We start from the raw sequence: 18,122 nt of genomic DNA, 5'->3' as shown, positions 1-18,122 counted from the left end.
GGGGGGGTTTATCCTGTGCCTTGGCAGGGAGGCCAAGCAAGAAGTCAGAAACTTGGAGAGTAAACAAACCACTTGCACAGAGTTTTTTCTTCCCATTTTCTCTTCTTCCTTTTGGAAGACCTGCTCGTTTGCAGCCCTGCTCATTGGAATGGGCAGGAGATCCCTGTCTTGGCGCAGAGGTTGGCTAGCAAACAGGCTCTTTCCTTGCACTGTAACTTTGTTTCCCGTCTCCATTTAGAGCCCCGCTTATGCAGAATGGATGGGGTCGGCGACAAGTTCTGAGGGTTCCCTAAGAAGCGGCAGTGTCTAGCGGAAAGGAACCGGGCCTGGGAGTGGAAAATGCCCGGGTCTGGGGGTCGGCGGACCTGGGTTCGAATCCCGGCTCTGCCACGTGTCTGCTGTGTGACCTTGGGCAAGTCACTTCACTTCCGTGTGCCCCAGTTACCTCATCTGTAAAATGGGGACTAAGACTGTGAGCCCCTTATAGGACCTGATTACCTTGTATCTACCCCAGTTCTTAGAACAGTGCTTGGCACAGAGTAAGCGCTTAACAAATACCACGGTTGTTATTATTGGAGGACCAGTCTGGGAATGGTGGACCCCCTGTAGATAGAGAGATCAGCACTGGAGTTGGGATGGTCTGCAAGTCACTGGTTGTCCAAAGTTTCCCCCTCATGATCTTACTGATCGACCCAGAAGGGAATTATTATTGTTGTCATTATTGTTCATAGTAATAATAATAATAACAGTAATGGTACGTGGTTGAGTGCTTACTATGTGTCAAACACTGTATTAAGCACTGGAGTAGATACAAGATGATCAGATCCCACTTGGGGCTCACAGTCTAAGTAGGAGGAAGAACAGGTATTGAATCCCCCTTTTGCCGATGAGGAAACTGAGGCACAGAAAAGTTCAGTCACTGGCCCAAGGTCACGCAGCAGGTTCACGGCGGAGCTAACTCACATCCTCTGACCCCCAGGCCCGTGTTCTTTGCGCTAGGCCATGCTGCTTCTCATCAAATTCTACCCTCGTCGATAACCTGCGGCAAGTCTTCTCTAGCTCTAACTTAAATCGCTCTGACTATAATGTGCTGATTTTTCCATGTTCTAGCTTCAGCTGAGATATGGTTGCCCTCTCCTATTTAGTAATCTTCATTTGCTCTTGAAGGCTTAAGTCTCCATCAGGCCAAACATCCCAAGTCCTTCATCTTTTCCACCCAGAAACCCCCTTCCAGGCCTTTAATCATTTTCAGAGCTCGTTCTGGATCTCCTCCAAAGTCTCACCTCTCTCCACTGTTCTCTGAGAAGAGTCTGGCCCCGATGTGGAGGGTAGAGGGAGAATCCCGTGTTCTTGTTAACGCATCCCAGACTGATTCTTGGTTTTCAAAAGAGCAGTGCCGTATTGCTGACTCATGTTCAGCTCATAGTTCATCGTTTGTAGCTTTCAGTCTGAAAATCACGCCGAAGAGAAGGAGCTGAGAGATGCCCTCTTGACTTGACTTATGGATGGGAATGGAGTTTGGCCACTGTGTTTGGTTCCCATGCCGATAAAAGTCGAAAGAAAACGGAACAGTATTATAAATTTCTTTGGAGACGAAGGCAATTCCTTAGTGGTCATCAATCAATCAATCAATCAGTGGTACCTATTGGATGCTTACTATGTGCAGAATACCATACTGAGCGCCTGGGAGAGTAACATTCAACAGAATTAGTGGGCATGCTCCCTGCCCAGAGCGAGCTTGAAGTCTAGATCATCCTCCTAAGCAAGAAGCATGTACTGAGCACTCCCAGGGTGCTGTTCCAGGTGCCGCGAGCACAAGTGAAGAAGGGACAGAGCCCCCGCCCTCAAGCTGCTTTCAGGCGCGGCAAGAAAGACAAACATATAATCAACCTACAGGGCATCTTTGATTTGAGGCATCACTAGTTAACACAAATAGCCCGTACGACATTTCTTAATGTACACTGTGTCAGCTGTACGACATAGTGATTTTGACTTTACAATACTATCCTCCTTTAGGGCACTAGGTGGGGGGTAGGAGAGATAAGGCACCTTCCCCCTCCCCCCTGCCCAGGGAAATGGGGACACAATTTTTATAGTTTCAATGGGGGGATGAAATGAGGGAAATTTATAGAAGGCATGAGGGGCCAACCGGGAAAGGTCCTGAGAACTGGGAAGAGGATGGAGAGATTTCCCATTTGTTTGCAGTTTTTAATGGTATTTGCTAAGTATTTACTCTGTGCCAAGCGCTGTACTACGTGCTGAGGTAGATCCAAGCTAATCAGGTTGGACACAGACCATGTCCCACGTGGGGCTTAGAGTCTTAATCTCCATTTCACAGGTGAGGTAACAGAGGCACGGAGAAGTTAGGTGACCTGTCCAAGTTCACACGTCAAACAAGTGGCTGGGATTAGAAGCCAGGTCCTTCTGACTCCCAGGTCCATACTCTATCCACTCTACCACACTGCTTCCTTCCCAAAAGAGTCAGCAGGGAGGGTTGACATGTCCATTTTACTTCTAATGAAATTAAAGTCAGCTATGCTAACGTAGAACCTTTCTGACTCAATACATTAATGCAGCTGAGTTCATCATCCATAATTGACCGAGTCCACCATTCTGAGTAATTTTCATAAAAATAAGGTATCCAAGCTTGGCTCAGGAACCGATTTCCCAATTTTAAACGTGGTTCCTATGAGAAACTTGGTTCCAACTTACAATATTTCTACTAAAGACTTAGTTTTCAGGAGCAAAAAAGTTGGAAATCCGAGGGCACCGTCTATGACTATTTCAAGAGTGAGCTGTAGGAAAATGGGAAACCCTCCTGAAAGAAATCTGTCTCAAGGAGTGATGTAAAGAAAGGAGGGGGAAACTCACAGTGGGCAGGGAACGTGTCTACCAACTCGGTCGCATCGCACTCCCCCAAATGTGTATTACAGTGCTCTGCCCACAGTAAGCGCCCAGTAGATACAGTTGATGATGAAGTGGCGTGATACAGAGCAGCAGAATCGAGGCAGGCAGAGTTTTGGAGGAAGAAGACGGCCCAAGAGCTAGGGTCTGCAGAGAGACAAACATGGCTGGAGTTAAAGTGGCCAGAAGTCCTGCCTCGAGGGGGACGGTCACACTTCTGGACTTTTTTATTTATGGTTTCGGGTAAACGCCTACTCTGTGCCAGGCACTGTACTAAAGCTGTGTCTGCTGTGTGACCTTGGACAAGTCACTTCATTTCTCTGGGCCTCTGTTACCTTTCATTACCCTATTTATTTCATTACCCTATTTATTTCATTACCCTATTTATTTTGTTAATGAAATGTACATCACCTTGATTCCATTTAGTTGCCATTGTTTTTACGAGATGTTCTTCCCCTTGACTCTATTTATTGCCCTTGTTCTTGTCTGTCTCCCCCGATTAGACTGTAAGCCCGTCAAACGGCAGGGACTGTCTCTATCTGTTGCCGACTTGTCCATTCCAAGCGCTTAGTACAGTGCTCTGCACATAGTAAGTGCTCAATAAATACTATTGAATGAATGAATAAAGCGTTGGGGCAGAAAGAAGCTGATCAGGTTGGAAACCTTTCAGGTCCCACACTGGGGATTCACGGTCTGAATCCCCATTTTACCGAAGAGGTAACAGAGGCACAGAGAAGTTAAGTGGCTTGCCCAGGGTCACCCAGCAGGCAGGTGGAGGAGCGGGGATTAGAACCCAGATCCTTCTGACTCCCAGGCCTGTGTTCTGTCCACGAGGCAGTGCTGCTTCTCCGGGCTGCCACTCGGGAATCGTGAAGGGGGAACCCATTAGAAGAACCCCTTAGCGAGAAGCAACATGGCTCAGTGGAAAGAGCCCGGTCTTGGGAGTCAGAGGTCATGGGTTCTCATCCCGGCCCCGCCACTTGTCAGCTGGGTGACTTTGGGCGAGTCACTTAACTTCTCTGGGCCTCAGTGACCTCATCTGAAAAATGGGGATTGAGACTGTGAGCCCCAGGTGGGACAGGGACTGTGTCCAACCCAATCAGCTTGTATCCACCCCAGCGCTTACTACAGTGCCTGGCACGTAGTTAAGCGCTTAACAAATACCATAATTATTATTAAGTCCGACCTTAGGCGGGGATGGCAGAACAGAGCGCTCCAGCTGGGTTGACAGCGTCCGCATCCCTCGCGAGCACTCTCCCCCCACTGAAAAAGAAGAGGAGGAAGGATGCTCTTCCTTCCGTGGCAGGAACAGCCTCTCCCACCTCTGCAGCCACTATTTCTACAGCAGCTCAACTGTCTCTTCTGGCCCAAGAATAGGAGTTTCTGACAAGGCTAGAAATATATACTCTGTCTGCAAAAGAAACGATTCCCATCCTCATCTACGCACTTTGCTCCTTCTCTCCTTTCCCCCCGGTTATCTTTTCCCAAGTCTCCATTCTTTTTTTCTCCCTCCCTTTCATCTCTTTTCCTCCCTCTCCCTCCTTTCCCTTTTCCCTTTCCTTCATCCTCCAACTCCCTTTCCTTTCCCATTCTCTCTTCCACCGCTCCCCACCCCCTGCCAACCTCACCCCTTTCCTCCCTAAATCAGTGGTATTTATTGAGCATTTACCACGTGCAGAGCACTGTACTGAACGCTTGGGAGAGTACAATACGACAGAATTAATGTTCCCTGTCCACAGCAAGCTTATAGTCTCAAATGCCAAATCTCTGGTTCCTTCAGCAGGGGTGTAGTAGTGAAAGGTTAGCTGATGGAGAGGTTTGTCGGCCACAGTAAGGAGTTTGTGTTTGATAAGAATAATTTATTATTATGTTATTTCTTGATTGCTACTAGAGAAGCAGCGTGGCTCAGTGGCAAGAGCCCGGGCTTGGGGGTCAGAGGTGGTGGGTTCTAATCCCGGCTCCGCCGCTTGTCTGCCGTGTGACCTTGGGCCAGTCATTTCACTTCTCGGGGCCTCAGTGACCTCATCTGTCAAATGGGGATGAAGACTGGGAGCCCCACGTGGGACCACCTGATAACCCTGCATCTCCCCCAGCGCTTAGAGCAGTGCTTTGCACATTGTAAGCGCTTAACAAATGCCATTATTATTATAGAGAAGCAGCGTGGCTCAGTGGGAAGAGCCCGGGCATAGGAGTCAGAGGTGGTGGGTTCTAATCCCCGCTCCGCTGCTTGTCTGCCGTGTGACTTTGGGCCAGTCATTTCACTTCTCGGGGCCTCAGTGACCTCATCTGTCAAATGGGGATGAAGACTGGGAGCCCCACGTGGGACCACCCGATAACCCTGCGCTTAGAGCAGTGCTTTGCACATTGTAAGCGCTTACCAAATGCCATTATTATAGAGAAGCAGCGTGGCTCAGTGGCAAGAGCCCGGGCTTGGGAGTCAGAGGTCACGGGTTCCAATCCCGCCCCTGAGCTGTGTGACTGTGGGCCAGTCACTTCACTTCTCTGGACCTCAGTTCCCTCATCTGGAAAATGGGGATGAGGACTGGGAGCCTCACGTGGGACCACCTGATGACCCTGGATCTCCCCCAGCGCTTAGCACAGTGCTCCGCACAGAGGAAGCGCTTAACAAATACCGACATTATTATTATTCACGTCTCTGGGCCTCAGTGACCTCATCTGGAAAATGGGGATGAAGCCTGAGAGGCCCACGTGGGACCACCTGATGACCCTGGATCTCCCCCAGCGCTTAGCACAGTGCTCTGCACAGAGGAAGCGCTTAACCAACACCAGCATTATCATTATTATTAACAAATACCATGATTATTATTAAATGCCCCCATCTTGGCCCCTCCCGGCGGAGCCTGTCATCCAAGTGACAGCGAGGTCCCTCCAGCCCCACCCAATGGGAGAGGGGCGGCGCCGGGGGCCGGGCTCCCATTGGGCCACTCGGGTGTCAATCAGGGCTTGGCCCCGCCCCCGCCCCCCGGCCGCTTCCCCTGATTGGGTGTTCCCGGTGACGCGCCCCTTTGGGGGATTGGTTCCTCCTGCTCCTCCAGGTCTCGGAGTTGGGCTGTAACGCAGCTTCCTCCTCCTGCCAAAAAAAAAAAAAAAAAGGGGGCGGGAGAAAGGGGGTGACGTCACGGAGGTTTCTGCGTCTCCATTCGCCTCCCTCTCTGTCTGTCACCTCCAGCCGGGGCTCCTCATTGGTCGCCCTCCCTGCCCCTCTCGGCCGGCGGGCGGGACTCCCCGGGGGACCCCCCCGCCCCCGGCGGCGCGATTGGAGGAGCCGGCCGCCCGTCAGCGGGCGCCGGGCGCGGATTGGACGGGGGCCGGAGGGGGCGGGCGGGGATTGGTCGGGGCGGGGGCGGGGCCGGGGCGGATGGTTGCGCGTGTCCGCTCTATCCGGCCGGGAGGGGAGGGGAGGGGAGGGGAGGCCGGCGGCGGCTGAGGAGACTGAGGAGGAGAAGGCGGCGGGGCGCTCCAGAAGCGGGCGGCAGCCATCGCGGGACCCGTCGTCGCCCGCCCCGACCGGCCGGCGGCGGGGGCAGAAGGCGGCGGCGCCTCCGCAGCTCCATCCTCGCGCCCCGGGGCCGCCCTGCCCCGCCTCCATCCTCGGGCCCGGCGCCTCCCCCCCCCCCCCCCCAGCAAAAGTTTAGGGCCCCCCCCCCCCTCGGTCGAGTCTAACCCGACTCCACCCGAAGGGGAGATGTAGAAGGCGCCCAGAGGTCGTGACCCGGGGGGGGGGGGGGGGGGGGGAGAAGGACCCCCTTTTTTTCCCTGATTTTTTTTCCCCTCTCAGGGAGGGGGCGCGGATTTTCTCCAGGAGGCGTCGGGGGGGGGGGTGGTCAGAAAAGGATGTGGGAATGGAAGGGGTAGAGAGGTCAACCCCCTTCGAGGAGGCCCGGGGGGGGCGAGTGGCACCTCATCCTTTTTGCGCGGGGGGGGTCAGGGGAGGGACGGCCGGCCTTTATCCCTGCAGTCACAGCTGGTAGCCCCCCCCCCAAAAAAGACCCCCCAAAAACCAAATTAAAGATGGAGTTTTAGCACCCAGTCGTGGCAGAAATCCTGGGGGGAAAGGGATCCTCTTCTTTCCCCCCCTCCCCTTCCCCTCCGACACCCCCCCCCCCACGCCCTCGCACGCCAAGAAGACACCGACATCCCGTAAGATCCTCCGGGGGTGGATCGATGAAGACGTGAAGCCGGTCGAGCCGTCGGTCTTCGGGGTTTTCCTTTCGAAGGCGGGGCGGCCGCCTTCCCCTTCCACATGGCCGGCTGACGGCCCGGCCCCGGTTAGTCTTCCGATCGCAGGGCGTTCGCTCCCCGGTTCGGTCCGCGTCCTCGGATGTCTCTCTGCGGCGCCACGGCCAACGCAAAGATGATGGCGGCTTACAACGGCGGCGCGTCCGCGGCCGCGGCGGGCCACCACCACCACCATCACCACCACCTCCCTCACCTGCCCCCTCCCCACCTCCACCACCACCACCACCCCCAGCACCACCTCCACCCGGGGTCGGCCGCCGCCGTCCACCCCGTGCAGCAGCACGCGTCCTCGGCGGCGGCGGCGGCCGCGGCGGCGGCGGCGGCGGCGATGTTGAACCCCGGACAGCAGCAGCCGTATTTCCCATCCCCGGCGCCGGGTCAGGCCCCCGGACCGGCTGCGGCCGCCCCAGCTCAGGTACAGGCTGCAGCCGCCGCTGCAGTTAAAACGCACCATCATCAACACTCGCATCATCCGCAACAGCAACTGGACATCGAACCGGACAGACCCATCGGATACGGAGCCTTTGGCGTCGTCTGGTGAGTCGCACGAGGGGAGCGCGGGACGTCGCGCTGCGGGCGGCGGCGTTCCCGGCGACGCGGCGGGCCAGGGCCCTCCGGGGCGGCCTGCGAAACTCACCCCGACGGTCGCACCCGTCGAGCGCTCGCCGGGCGCGCGGTGCCGAGGGCCTGGGAGAGTACGGGGTGACGGAGTCCTGCCCGCGGCCAGCGTACGGTCTTGAGGCCCCGTGTAAGCGCGTGCATCCTCTGAGCGAGTCAACCTCGGTTGGATGGATTTGATGTGTCGCTGCCAGAGCGTCAACCCCAGGCCCCGGGACCAACCGCGTCCCATTTGGAAAGTCGAGTTCAGCGCGCACTCTGGTCACCCCTACAGACGTTCGTGATCAATGGTTCGAGTCCAGACTAACAACCCAACCCAAATGGGTGGGAGATCGAACAGCCCATCGGGTACGACCTCCTTCAGATCCCCGGAAGACCCGGTCTCTGCCCGGTGAGATCCAAGTAGAGGATCCGTTGCTCAGTCACTGCGGCTTCCCCACCGGCTCCCGGCTTGGGAAAATGGATCTCGGGCCCCTTCCTCTCTCCGGTTCTTTTGGTGGTTCTGCCTTTTGCCTAACCATCTTCCTCCACTCTTGCTCATCCCCCTCATTTCCTTGGGTTGACCCTTTTCTGGCGATGGGAGTTGTGTAGCCACCACCGCCTGGGCCAGTTTCAGAGGCTACCTTTAGCCCAAAAGAAAGAAAGCTGGACGCACTTTCACAAGCATCCATAAGCGGTTCACTTTAATAAATCTGCTGCAGTAGTTTAGTCCCCCTTTGAGAAACGTATCATCTATTGCATTCGGCTTCTTTCGGTCATTAAGTATCAAATGCTCACGCTCGTCTCCCGTCTCTCCAGATGAAGTTGTTAGAATGGGAGCGTACGTGACCCGTATTCGCCGTAACATTTTTTCATGTCATTCCAGGGTCACCGAAGTTGCCGTCCTCTAGATTCCGCCGAGTAAAGCCCTGTTTTTGAACCGGTCCAAATTGCCCTCCTTGTTATGCCCCCAGAAGATGTAACGAGAGCGAAGGCCGTTGAGAAGCAGCTTTTCGGCTCGTTCGGGCTTCTTAGGAAGATTAGTAAACAGTCTGAGATAGGGTGTCAGAATTTAACAATGAAAGGCAGTGTTTCAAACAAAACAAGTGGAGCGTGCTGGGAGAGATTATTTAAAGGAGTAGGCGTTCCTGTGTGCGGCTGTGGATTGATGAGTTTTCGATACTACCCCCCAAGTAAATTTCTAATAATGTGGACTTTTGCGGCACCCCCTGAAAGACGACTGGGAAAACCACACACCCAGATATGCGCTGAATAATCCTGCAGAGGACTTCGTTCCAGTACTAAATTGGGGCCTGATTATAAGTATGCTTTTTTGCTTTGTTTGTGGGCAGTGTGATTTCATTCAAACTTAATTTAGGCTGCTGAGCAGTGTCTGATCCCAGCATCTTTAAAACCCTGTCACCTGATGTACAGACTGTTCTACCGTGTCTGGATTTTCCTGGTTGTGTTGCCTGTCTTGTTTTCTGTCATTGTATGAAGAGCCAGGGTATCAGACGAGCGATGGTTTGCATCATTACTGGAAATAGAGCTATCGTCTTTTACCTGGGCAACATTGATAAGGCAGAGATGACCTCCGAGGGGGAGAGGAGGAAAATATTTCGGTCGGCATGGAGACAGGAGGTCTTGCTGCCAATTTGATTTAGGCTGCGCGATTGGACTCCCCCTTAAATGTTTCACTAACACCAAACAAACCTCCTTTAGTTGAAATTGCGCATTGTCGACTGTCATATGCAAACCCCCCACAGTAGGAAAGAAAATGGCCCGAAATTCTCTTTAAAAGATCCGTGCCAGCCTATTTCTCTTTCTTTTCTGCCGAGTCCTGTGATCTTTGCTCAGTTATCAACTGTCAGGCAAAGCAACCCTGACTCTGAGGTGTAAGGCTGTGAAAAGTTCCACACGTTTTATCTTAGGGTGCAGGTGGATTGAATCTTATCGATGAGCTGATGTCTAGATAGGTTTGGATCAGTTTGGGCTTCACTGAAGCCATCGGCAGACTATGCAGAATTTCACTCTGTGAGAGATTTTAAAGGTGAGGACGGTGTGAATTTTGTGAACGAGTACTGTGTTTCTAACGAGGCGTAGGACTAGAAAGCCATTTCTGTTCCTTGGCTCTCCCCTAGCACATACCCAAAGGCTCTAATTGATGGCTCCGAAATGCGAACGTGTATTTTTGAAGGCTAGTGTATCATTCCTTCATTTAGAAAAGGAGGGAGATTTTTAGAAGTCGTGCTTGCGCTTTACCATTCAGATTTATCACTGAATAATTTAGTCTACTAACCTTGATTTATCTTGCTGAATTTAACTAGTGGAATAACTTATCAGTATTGGACTGTTTTGTAAAGGTCCTGAATTCCCTATTTGCTTGCTGGTGAAGATGTTGATTTGACAGTTCAATTAAGGTTTCATTAACAGCTGCCAGCTGTATTTTATCGTTAAGCGTTTCGGGTTTGTTGCGTGGAGAGACTCGCGGGGCAGGCCGTGGCGAGTTAAGCGTGCCGGGCCTTCAGAGCGTCATCGTGTTCGTCGTTTTTCACGGCTAGCCCACGAAGACCTTCACTGTTACTTTGCTGGGCGGGTACCTCCGTAGCTCTCGTTTAATGTTCGATTCCCAGACAAATGCCAACCGACCAGCAAGCCTTGCGGCCAACTAAAAACCTCCGTCAGTCAGTTTCTCCAGAGATTGGCCGAAAAACGAGCCACTCTCCTCGGTCGGGGTTCTTATGGATTGACCCCCCCCAGCGATACAAGAACCCGCCTTGCACCGGTGATTTATAATTGCAGGCCAGCGGTTACCCCACCAGGCTCTGGAGCTCACGGGCTTACCACTGTGGAGGTACGGAGCAAGTCGAAGCAAGCTTTTTGAAAGGGCCTCGGGATTGTCACCGGCAACTTTAACCAGGGCCCAAAGTTCGTCCACGTAAATGGAGTCAGTTTTGCCTCCCTCTTAGTCTTTAGCTGAGAAGATGAGATGATTTGAATGACTTGATGAAGGTAGACCAGACATTCTGGAACATGGAGAGTTAGAACTCCATATATGAAGGAAGAAAGATCCAGGGTTATATTACAGGGCCTCAAATCTTCTACCTTTACCCCTTTCCCATATTGCCCTTAGCAAACCATTTTTGTCACCATTTTTGATTGACGTTCACGGTCCGGGAATAGGTGTCAGATAAAGAACCTACTTGAACTCCAGATGCAGTAAGGAGTTGGGAGAGAGATTGACAAAAGGAGTCATAAAAACTTAAGAATGGGAATTTTACTAGTGTAAAGGTGAAGGTTTGTATCCTATACAACTTTCCCTTCAGTTGTGCAACATTGGAGGAAGGGAGGGAATTAAGTTTGCCTAGTAACAACCAAGATGTTTGGAGGATCTAGTGCTTTTATGAGGTGAAGTATTAATGATTGACCCCCCTCTCTTCTTCCTCCCCAATTTTTCTGTAAAGGAAATGAATTGCAGGTGCTTTGCAACTGAACGATTTAGAGAGTTGGCATTGTATTGGAAAACGTTTATGCTGCCATTTTTTTTAAAGCAGCTTTCAGAGTGACATGATCAAAATAAGGACATTCTTGCCTGGCTTCAAAGTTCATTGTTAATGCTTCTTTTGTAAGAGTACAGACATACGAAGCCCCAAAGAGAAGCTTAGGAAAAAGTGGATGCTTGGCCAATAATCAGTGATTTGGGCTTGAGAAGTTGGGCATGTTTTATCAAACAGTGATATTTAGTGAGTGCTTACTGCGGGCAGAGCACTGTACTAAACGCTTGGGAGAATACAACAAGCAGCGTTGGTAGACATGTTCTCTGCCCACAAGGAGCGTACAGTCTAGAGGTTCCGTGAAAATATAGTTAAAGCCCTCACCAAAATTTAGCTTCCCACAGATAATGATGTAAAGTGTATTATTGTCTTTCCAAATCTAAAACTGTAGCCAGAACAATATAAGGATAATAATGGTATTTTTTAAGCGTTTATGCCAGGCACCATTCTGAGTGCTGGGGTAGATACAAGATAATCAGGTTGGATACTGTCCCTGTCCCACACAGGGCTTGCGGTCTTCATCCTCATTCAACAGATGAGGGAACTGAGGCACAGAGAAGTTAAGTGACGTGCCCAAGGACACCCAGCAGACAAGTGGCGGAGCCGGGAGTAGAACCCAGGTCCTTCCGCCTCCCAAGTCTGGGCTCTATCTACTAGGCAACGTTGAATCTAGCTAAATGATTAGGTAGCAATGTGAAATTTATGCCAATGAGAAAAGTTTCTGAATTCGATGTTCCTATAGTCCTTAGAAGTGTTTAATTTTCAAAGCGCTATCTTTCACATCTTATTCAGCAAAAAGGCACCTTGTGCTAATAATCAACTAGAGGTGTCATTATCTGTGTTGAATAGAGCTGCCGTTATTTTTCCTAAATTTAAATGGGCTACTGTTCATGTTGTTTATCTTAAAGTTTTAAAGAAATTGGAGAGTTTCGAGAGGAATTTCTAGCAGACTTTTTTTTTAATTTGAAGGGGAGCCCTAGAGGCAGAAATTGAACGTCATGAAAAACCGAGGGTGGACGTATCAGGAAATGTACAGTGGGCTGGGAGAGTGTAGATCCTTGCTGATAATTTTAACTAGAGAAACTTGCTTTCCAAACAACCTGCAGGTTAGCTGTAATGAAGCAAAAAAAGGGAAGAAAATGCAGGCAGTTAATTAGAAGAGAAAAGTAACAGAATGACTGAGGTGGCTAATGGTCTGGAGCCTGCTTCTCGGAGATTGGAACTGTACCGTCTGTAACGGAAAGTCCCCGAAAACGTGTGCTTTTGCTGCTGACACGATCAGAGTAAGCCATAAAGACACAAAATTGAGACCAGTTTCACCTGATGAGAAGTGCTGGGTGTGCTTGCTTCTCATTCAAACCCCAAACCAGAGAACAGAATTGGAAAATTCCTTCCTACCTTGAGGAAGTCTTACTGCATTTTTGTGTTTCATTTTGTTCTTTCTCCAAATTGCAGAAAAGCCGACCACCTTGTGTTGCAAAAGCCAGTGTCCTAATGGGCTGCTGGTATTTTTCTTTCAGTCTGGCACTTTGCGGCCTGGTGTTTAGTCTGTCTTTGGGTGTCAGTGGTGTTCAGGGGAATTGGATTGCCAGTTAAACTGCCGCTATAGGTTAGGGAGGTTGTATTAGATTGGCTACAAATGCCAGTGCTCCTCGATGCCCCCATTATTTAAGGATGCTTCCATACAGTATGTTACCTTAATTCCCTAATCTGATTGTGTATAAGGGAAATTACCCCCAAAGTTTTCCATTTTGTAGTCTGAGCAGAAAGAAAGCATTGGGTGGGGCCCTCGCAAATTATAGGATTATGTTAAAGATTTATTTGTGACGATTCCCTGAGGCATCTATTCTACTCCAGTGAGCTCTTTGTTGTCTGGGCCATCTAGGGCAGATGAGCAATGATTTCCTAACTAAAATAGCATGTCAGTTTGATCCTATTGTTATTGCTTGGGGGGAACTCAGAGGGCGCCTGAAGGGAAAGATGCAGTGGTGTCACTGAGCGTGTGACATGTCCCTGTAGAACTAATACTGACCCCTTCCCATAAGGTACCCAGCCCTGGCCCCGGGTCCTTAAAATGCTGGCTTTGGGGAATGGGGGATTAAAAAAAAAAAAAAAAAGATGCCGGGGTGGGGGGACAGTGATTTGTAGTTGAACTGAGAGGCCGCAGTGACCTTCAGTATTGTTCACTGTTCTTTACCTATGCTTAATTTAGCATCTGGACTGAGATTGATTTGATTAACTGAACTGAATCCTTATTCCGCCAGACTTGAACATTTTGAAAGCTCATTACCATTTTGGAATCTGAAGTCCAGACCCAGGCTGTCGTTTTTCTATGTTTCCTCTGAAAGAGCGTTTGGCCCCGATCATTGGACAGAGATCCACCCCCCCCATCTCAGTGTCGTCCATGATCACAGTACCCGACGCAGTCTGCGCTAGGTTGGAACATCCATTTCTTTGAGGCGGTGGGAGAAGAGTGAAGAAATAATTGAAGCCCTTGTGTCAGCTGCTTGTTAACATTCACAAGTCACGGTGGCATCTGGGTACAATTACGGTTTATCGACATGGACCGTGGAAGAACCTAAAATCTCTCTGCTTCTCTTCAGAAGTCGAAATATCAAGGAATAGTGTGCAGTGGGATTTAAAGGAAGACATCAGGATAAGGCTACACAGGCTCCCTGTTCAGTTGTAATTTATTTTTAAACCATGGGATCTGAAATTCCATGTGCAGCTCATTTAAGTGACTGACTGATTCTCCAAATCCACTTGGTGCCGAGGAGGAGAGTAGGACAAATTACGTATTCAATGTTTGTTTCTGATTTGACAGATTCATTATGCAGGTGTTTTAACGAGTGAGTTTCCCCTCAAGGAGAAGCTGCATTTTAGTTTGCGTGAAAACCCAGCCCATCTTTGTTGTAACCAATAATCAATTTACGGTTTTGCTGTTTAGAAAACCATGAGTAGAAAGTTTTGATTCAGACGTCAGTTTGACTTATTTCGGGGGCAAGGGGACTTTGCCAGTTGCTTCTTCAAGGCAGGCTTGATTGGGAGCTCTCTGAATAGAAATCATCCATCTACCCTGACGGAATTGGACATTTTGCCTGTCCCTTTGTGGACTCCTTTGGATAGCAAAGGGAGAAACTGGAGGCTAATTCTTGCCTATGTTTGCTTTTCTCGCTTACCCTTGATCAGATCAGATATCCCCATTTGATTTATTTTCTCTTATTGTCACTGTTGTGGTTTTGTTATCGAGATGAAATTTCCAGTCTCCTTTCCTGCTCAAGACGATTAACAGTGATTGGTGTCAGCCTGAAATCTCCTTACAGGGGACCGGACAACATGGGAACTTCGCTTTTCCCCTACCCTGACCTAAAATCCTTTGTCTGGTCCAGAAGGTGGAGATGACGCCTCCTTAGAGAACTAGATGACACTGTTTTTTCGGTGGCATTGAAGCCACAAAAAATTGCCCGTCCTTTTCTGTGCTTAGACATGGGAAGAAAATCATCTCTTCAATTCCCATATGTAGGTGATTGCTCTTCCCTTTTAATTTTCCTAATGTGCCACAGCACAGAATTGCAGATGTGCAAATGAGGGAATTGGTCTAAACCTGGAGGCTTTATTTCACTGTAGTCTTCGTATTTGTGAGTGAAAACAAAAAAAGGTGCAATTATTGATTTTTTTTTTAGTTTTTTTCTTCCAAAAGTAGCCCCCAGAAGGACAAGCAGGGTCCTTTTCCCCACTTTTTCTCTGTTACCCTGCCAACCAGTTGAAAGTTGTTTCTACAGTATTAGTTTTGAGAACTTATCAAATAAATATTAGAAAATTGGATTATCAAAGTTAACACCTAATCATTTTCTATTTGTGTAATGATGGGAAAGCTGGATTTTGAATTGCCAAATGAAAATGTCGTGAACTTTCAGCTGCACTCTAACTGGTCGTTTTCCTGTTTGTTTCCCATCCAGCCTATTTCTGCATAGTATATCAGGCAGTTCAAAGTATTGCAATTTATTGTTTTTAAAAACAAATTTGGGTATAATATCAATAAATTATTGTTATCATTACAATAAATTCAGGATTTTAAAAAAAGTCCTTGGGATTTAAAGAACTGTCGTTGGTTATGTTAGTAGGAGATAGGGCAAGTAATCACCTGACAAAGCTACTTTCTTGAGGCAATATTATGCTTGTATTTTTAACTCTTCAAGCCTTAAAAATAATGATCACAATGATGATGATGGTGGTGGTGCTGGTGGTGATGGTCTCCCGTTATGAATAATGGACGAGCCTTGGTCAATCCCGGAGACTGACCAAGAATCGATTGCAGTGGCCAGTGGTCTGCTCCATGCACGCTCTGTTGTGTCTGCCTGTCGGGTTCTCTCTGCGGCAAGAGTGCATAATGCTAGGAGGCAGGAAGGGGTGCTGCACTCTTCAGAAGGCATGCAAAAGTTTTATGTACGAAAACCCCTGTATGGCCAAAGTGACTGCAACATAGTCCTGATACTAGAGTGAAGACCACAGGTAAATACACAGTAGCCACTTCCATCTTTGCTGTCCATATGAGCAAGCAATTTTCAGAATTCTTGAAACTAAGGCCAAGTGAGAGGTCATGAAAATAAAAACGCTACACTAATTCAGAGTATCTGTGGTAATGACTTAGAGTTATGACTCTTCTGAGGCAGTTAATTTGGTAAATATTTAATATTTAAGACAAAATGTTAGCCATTCTCCCTCCCAATCCTTGCCTCTCTTCCCTATCTCCTTTCTTTCCCAATTTTCCTCTGTAACAAAGATGATTGAGAAAAAGCTTTCAGAGGGAGTGGAACAGAAGTGGCCAGAGTTAAAGTATAAATTAAATTTCAAATTAAATTGTAAGGCTGAGCATAAACCCTACTAATTTATGGAAAATCCTGATTAGGACCCTTTCCGAAAATTGAATGACAACTTTTATAGCCTATCCCATTGATTACCTGTGTGATTTCAAAACGTTGGTTTTTATTTTTCTTGCTGGTAGACCCAAGTCCCAATTGGAAGGTCCTAAGTAAAAGAGTTCTACACAGCAAATTATATGGGAAAAGTCAGAATTGAAAGGAATATTTTTGTCACTTTAATTTGAAAACTATCTTCGTTTTGTACAAACTTCATATTTGGCAAAAATTTACATCTGAGATTTTGGAGAATATATTGCAGGAAGTATTAAAAGATACATGTGGGTGTTGGCATGCAAAAAAAATTGAAAAATAATACCGAACTGGGCATATAGTAACTAAACAAGCTGCATAGTCAGTCGTATTTATTGAACACTTACTGGGTACGAGCCTGTACTAAGCACTTTGGAGAGTACAGTACTATAATATAATGGATACGTTTCCTGCCCACAATGAGCTTACAGTCTAGAGGGGGAGAAACAGAAATGCAGAGAAACCAAAATGTGGTAGCCATGAATAAAGGTGGACAGGGTGAGTTCAAGGGGATAGACTGCGTAGGATTCCTTGGTCCGATCAGTAATGTCCAAACCACACGGAGTCAAAGGGTTTTTGTCGAGGGCAAATTTCTTTTATACGTCTATTTTCTCATCTAAAATCCAGTTCATGTGGCTAAAACCAATGTCGGCGAGGGTTTGCTGTACGGTCTGCTAAATGGAGGAATCCTTTGCAAATTGGATTACTTCATAAAAAATTGCAAAAGGGAGCTGGAAAAACGAATGCCAGCGAGCAGGTAGCAGCAATGGGTCAGGCCAGGTTTAGTGTTGATAGGTGATTCGAAAGCTTTCCCCCTAGAATTCTTAAATGGGATTTTCACCAGTCCTGCCTCAGTGCTCAGCCTTGCAAAGGTGGGCCATGCCAATCTCAACAAACGAGTGGTTTGGGTGATTCACAGACACTTGAGCAGGACTGCTGCTTCTGAATTCAATTAGTTTCACGATCGGCGTGATTTTGACTCAGGTGTTGAGAACTGAAACGTGAATGGCACCAACTCAAGGTGCCTCATAGCGTGTTTTGCAAGTTCTCCAACTAGAGAAGGAACTGGCAACCTTGAAGCAAGCATGTCACTCTGTGTGTGTGTGTCTGTGTGTGTGTGTAAAGCAATTCTCTCAAAAAAATACTTCTTAAAAAATGCAGTGTAAATCAAATGTGTAACTGAATATGTACCAGTCAAAACTAGGCTCCGGGCAGGATGGGAATATTCCATTCTGCAACTTCTTCCTTCTTTCCGATTTGTCGCAGGTTGCACATCAAGAGAACAAATGTGTCCCCTAAAGTAGCCGGTTAAAATGCCACACACCCCTCCTGGAATAGTTTGGGATTTGTCTCCCAGTTCTGCTACCAAGAGTATGGAGAATCTTACGAGGTTTCAAGAGAAATCTCTTTAAGCTGCTGCTGTTCATGGTTTTTTTCCAGAGACAAAAGTCCTAATGCAGTCACATGTGCCCATAATGCTGTGGTTTGTGTCACCCAATTCACTGCTCTGTATTCAGAACCAAATAATTCCATTGTTAATGGCTCAATTTCAGTAAATGAGCCATTGTTTCCCAGAGGGTAATGATTATTTCTATACATAGCATAAAAGTCTTGGGATCTTAAGTGTTAGCCAGCGATGGGAAATGGTTGAAATCTCTGTGTCGAACAACAAGCTTTCTGGAAGGGGCCGCCTCTGTATTTGCTCCCTGGGTTTCAGTGGAAGATGTTACAGCTCTTGCCAAACTTTAGGAGAGCCCTCCCAAGATGGGAGGGTAAAAAGAACCGAAAAGGGTGGGTTGATTGATTCAACTCAGCCATTACGTCATTTTGTAATATAAACCCCCTGAATGAGGCA

The 18,122-nt window shown here is 48.4% G+C and overlaps 1 protein-coding gene and 1 long non-coding RNA gene across 2 annotated transcripts in view; one reads left to right on the top strand and one right to left on the bottom strand.

Annotated features, from left to right (window-relative positions):
- The first annotated feature begins 6,586 nt into the window (after positions 1-6,586).
- Positions 6,587-18,122, top strand: part of NLK (nemo like kinase) — a 118,255-nt gene continuing 106,719 nt past the window's right edge. Inside the window, exon 1 of the mRNA XM_029081916.2 lies at positions 6,587-7,701. Within this exon, the coding sequence (XP_028937749.1) occupies positions 7,247-7,701 (455 nt within the window). The 5' untranslated portion in view covers positions 6,587-7,246. The remainder of the gene's footprint in view (positions 7,702-18,122) is intronic.
- LOC114817783 lies at positions 12,255-12,905 on the bottom strand. Its single transcript, XR_003765639.2, has 2 exons — positions 12,714-12,905; positions 12,255-12,426 (listed from the first exon to the last, which is right to left on the bottom strand). It is a non-coding gene; the product is annotated as an uncharacterized LOC114817783 (long non-coding RNA).

The sequence above is a fragment of the Ornithorhynchus anatinus genome, chromosome 17 (assembly GCF_004115215.2).
Source record: "Ornithorhynchus anatinus isolate Pmale09 chromosome 17, mOrnAna1.pri.v4, whole genome shotgun sequence".
Lineage (NCBI taxonomy): Eukaryota > Metazoa > Chordata > Mammalia > Monotremata > Ornithorhynchidae > Ornithorhynchus > Ornithorhynchus anatinus.
Note: the sequence above shows the minus strand (reverse complement) of the source record. Positions and strands in the feature narration are given on the sequence as shown.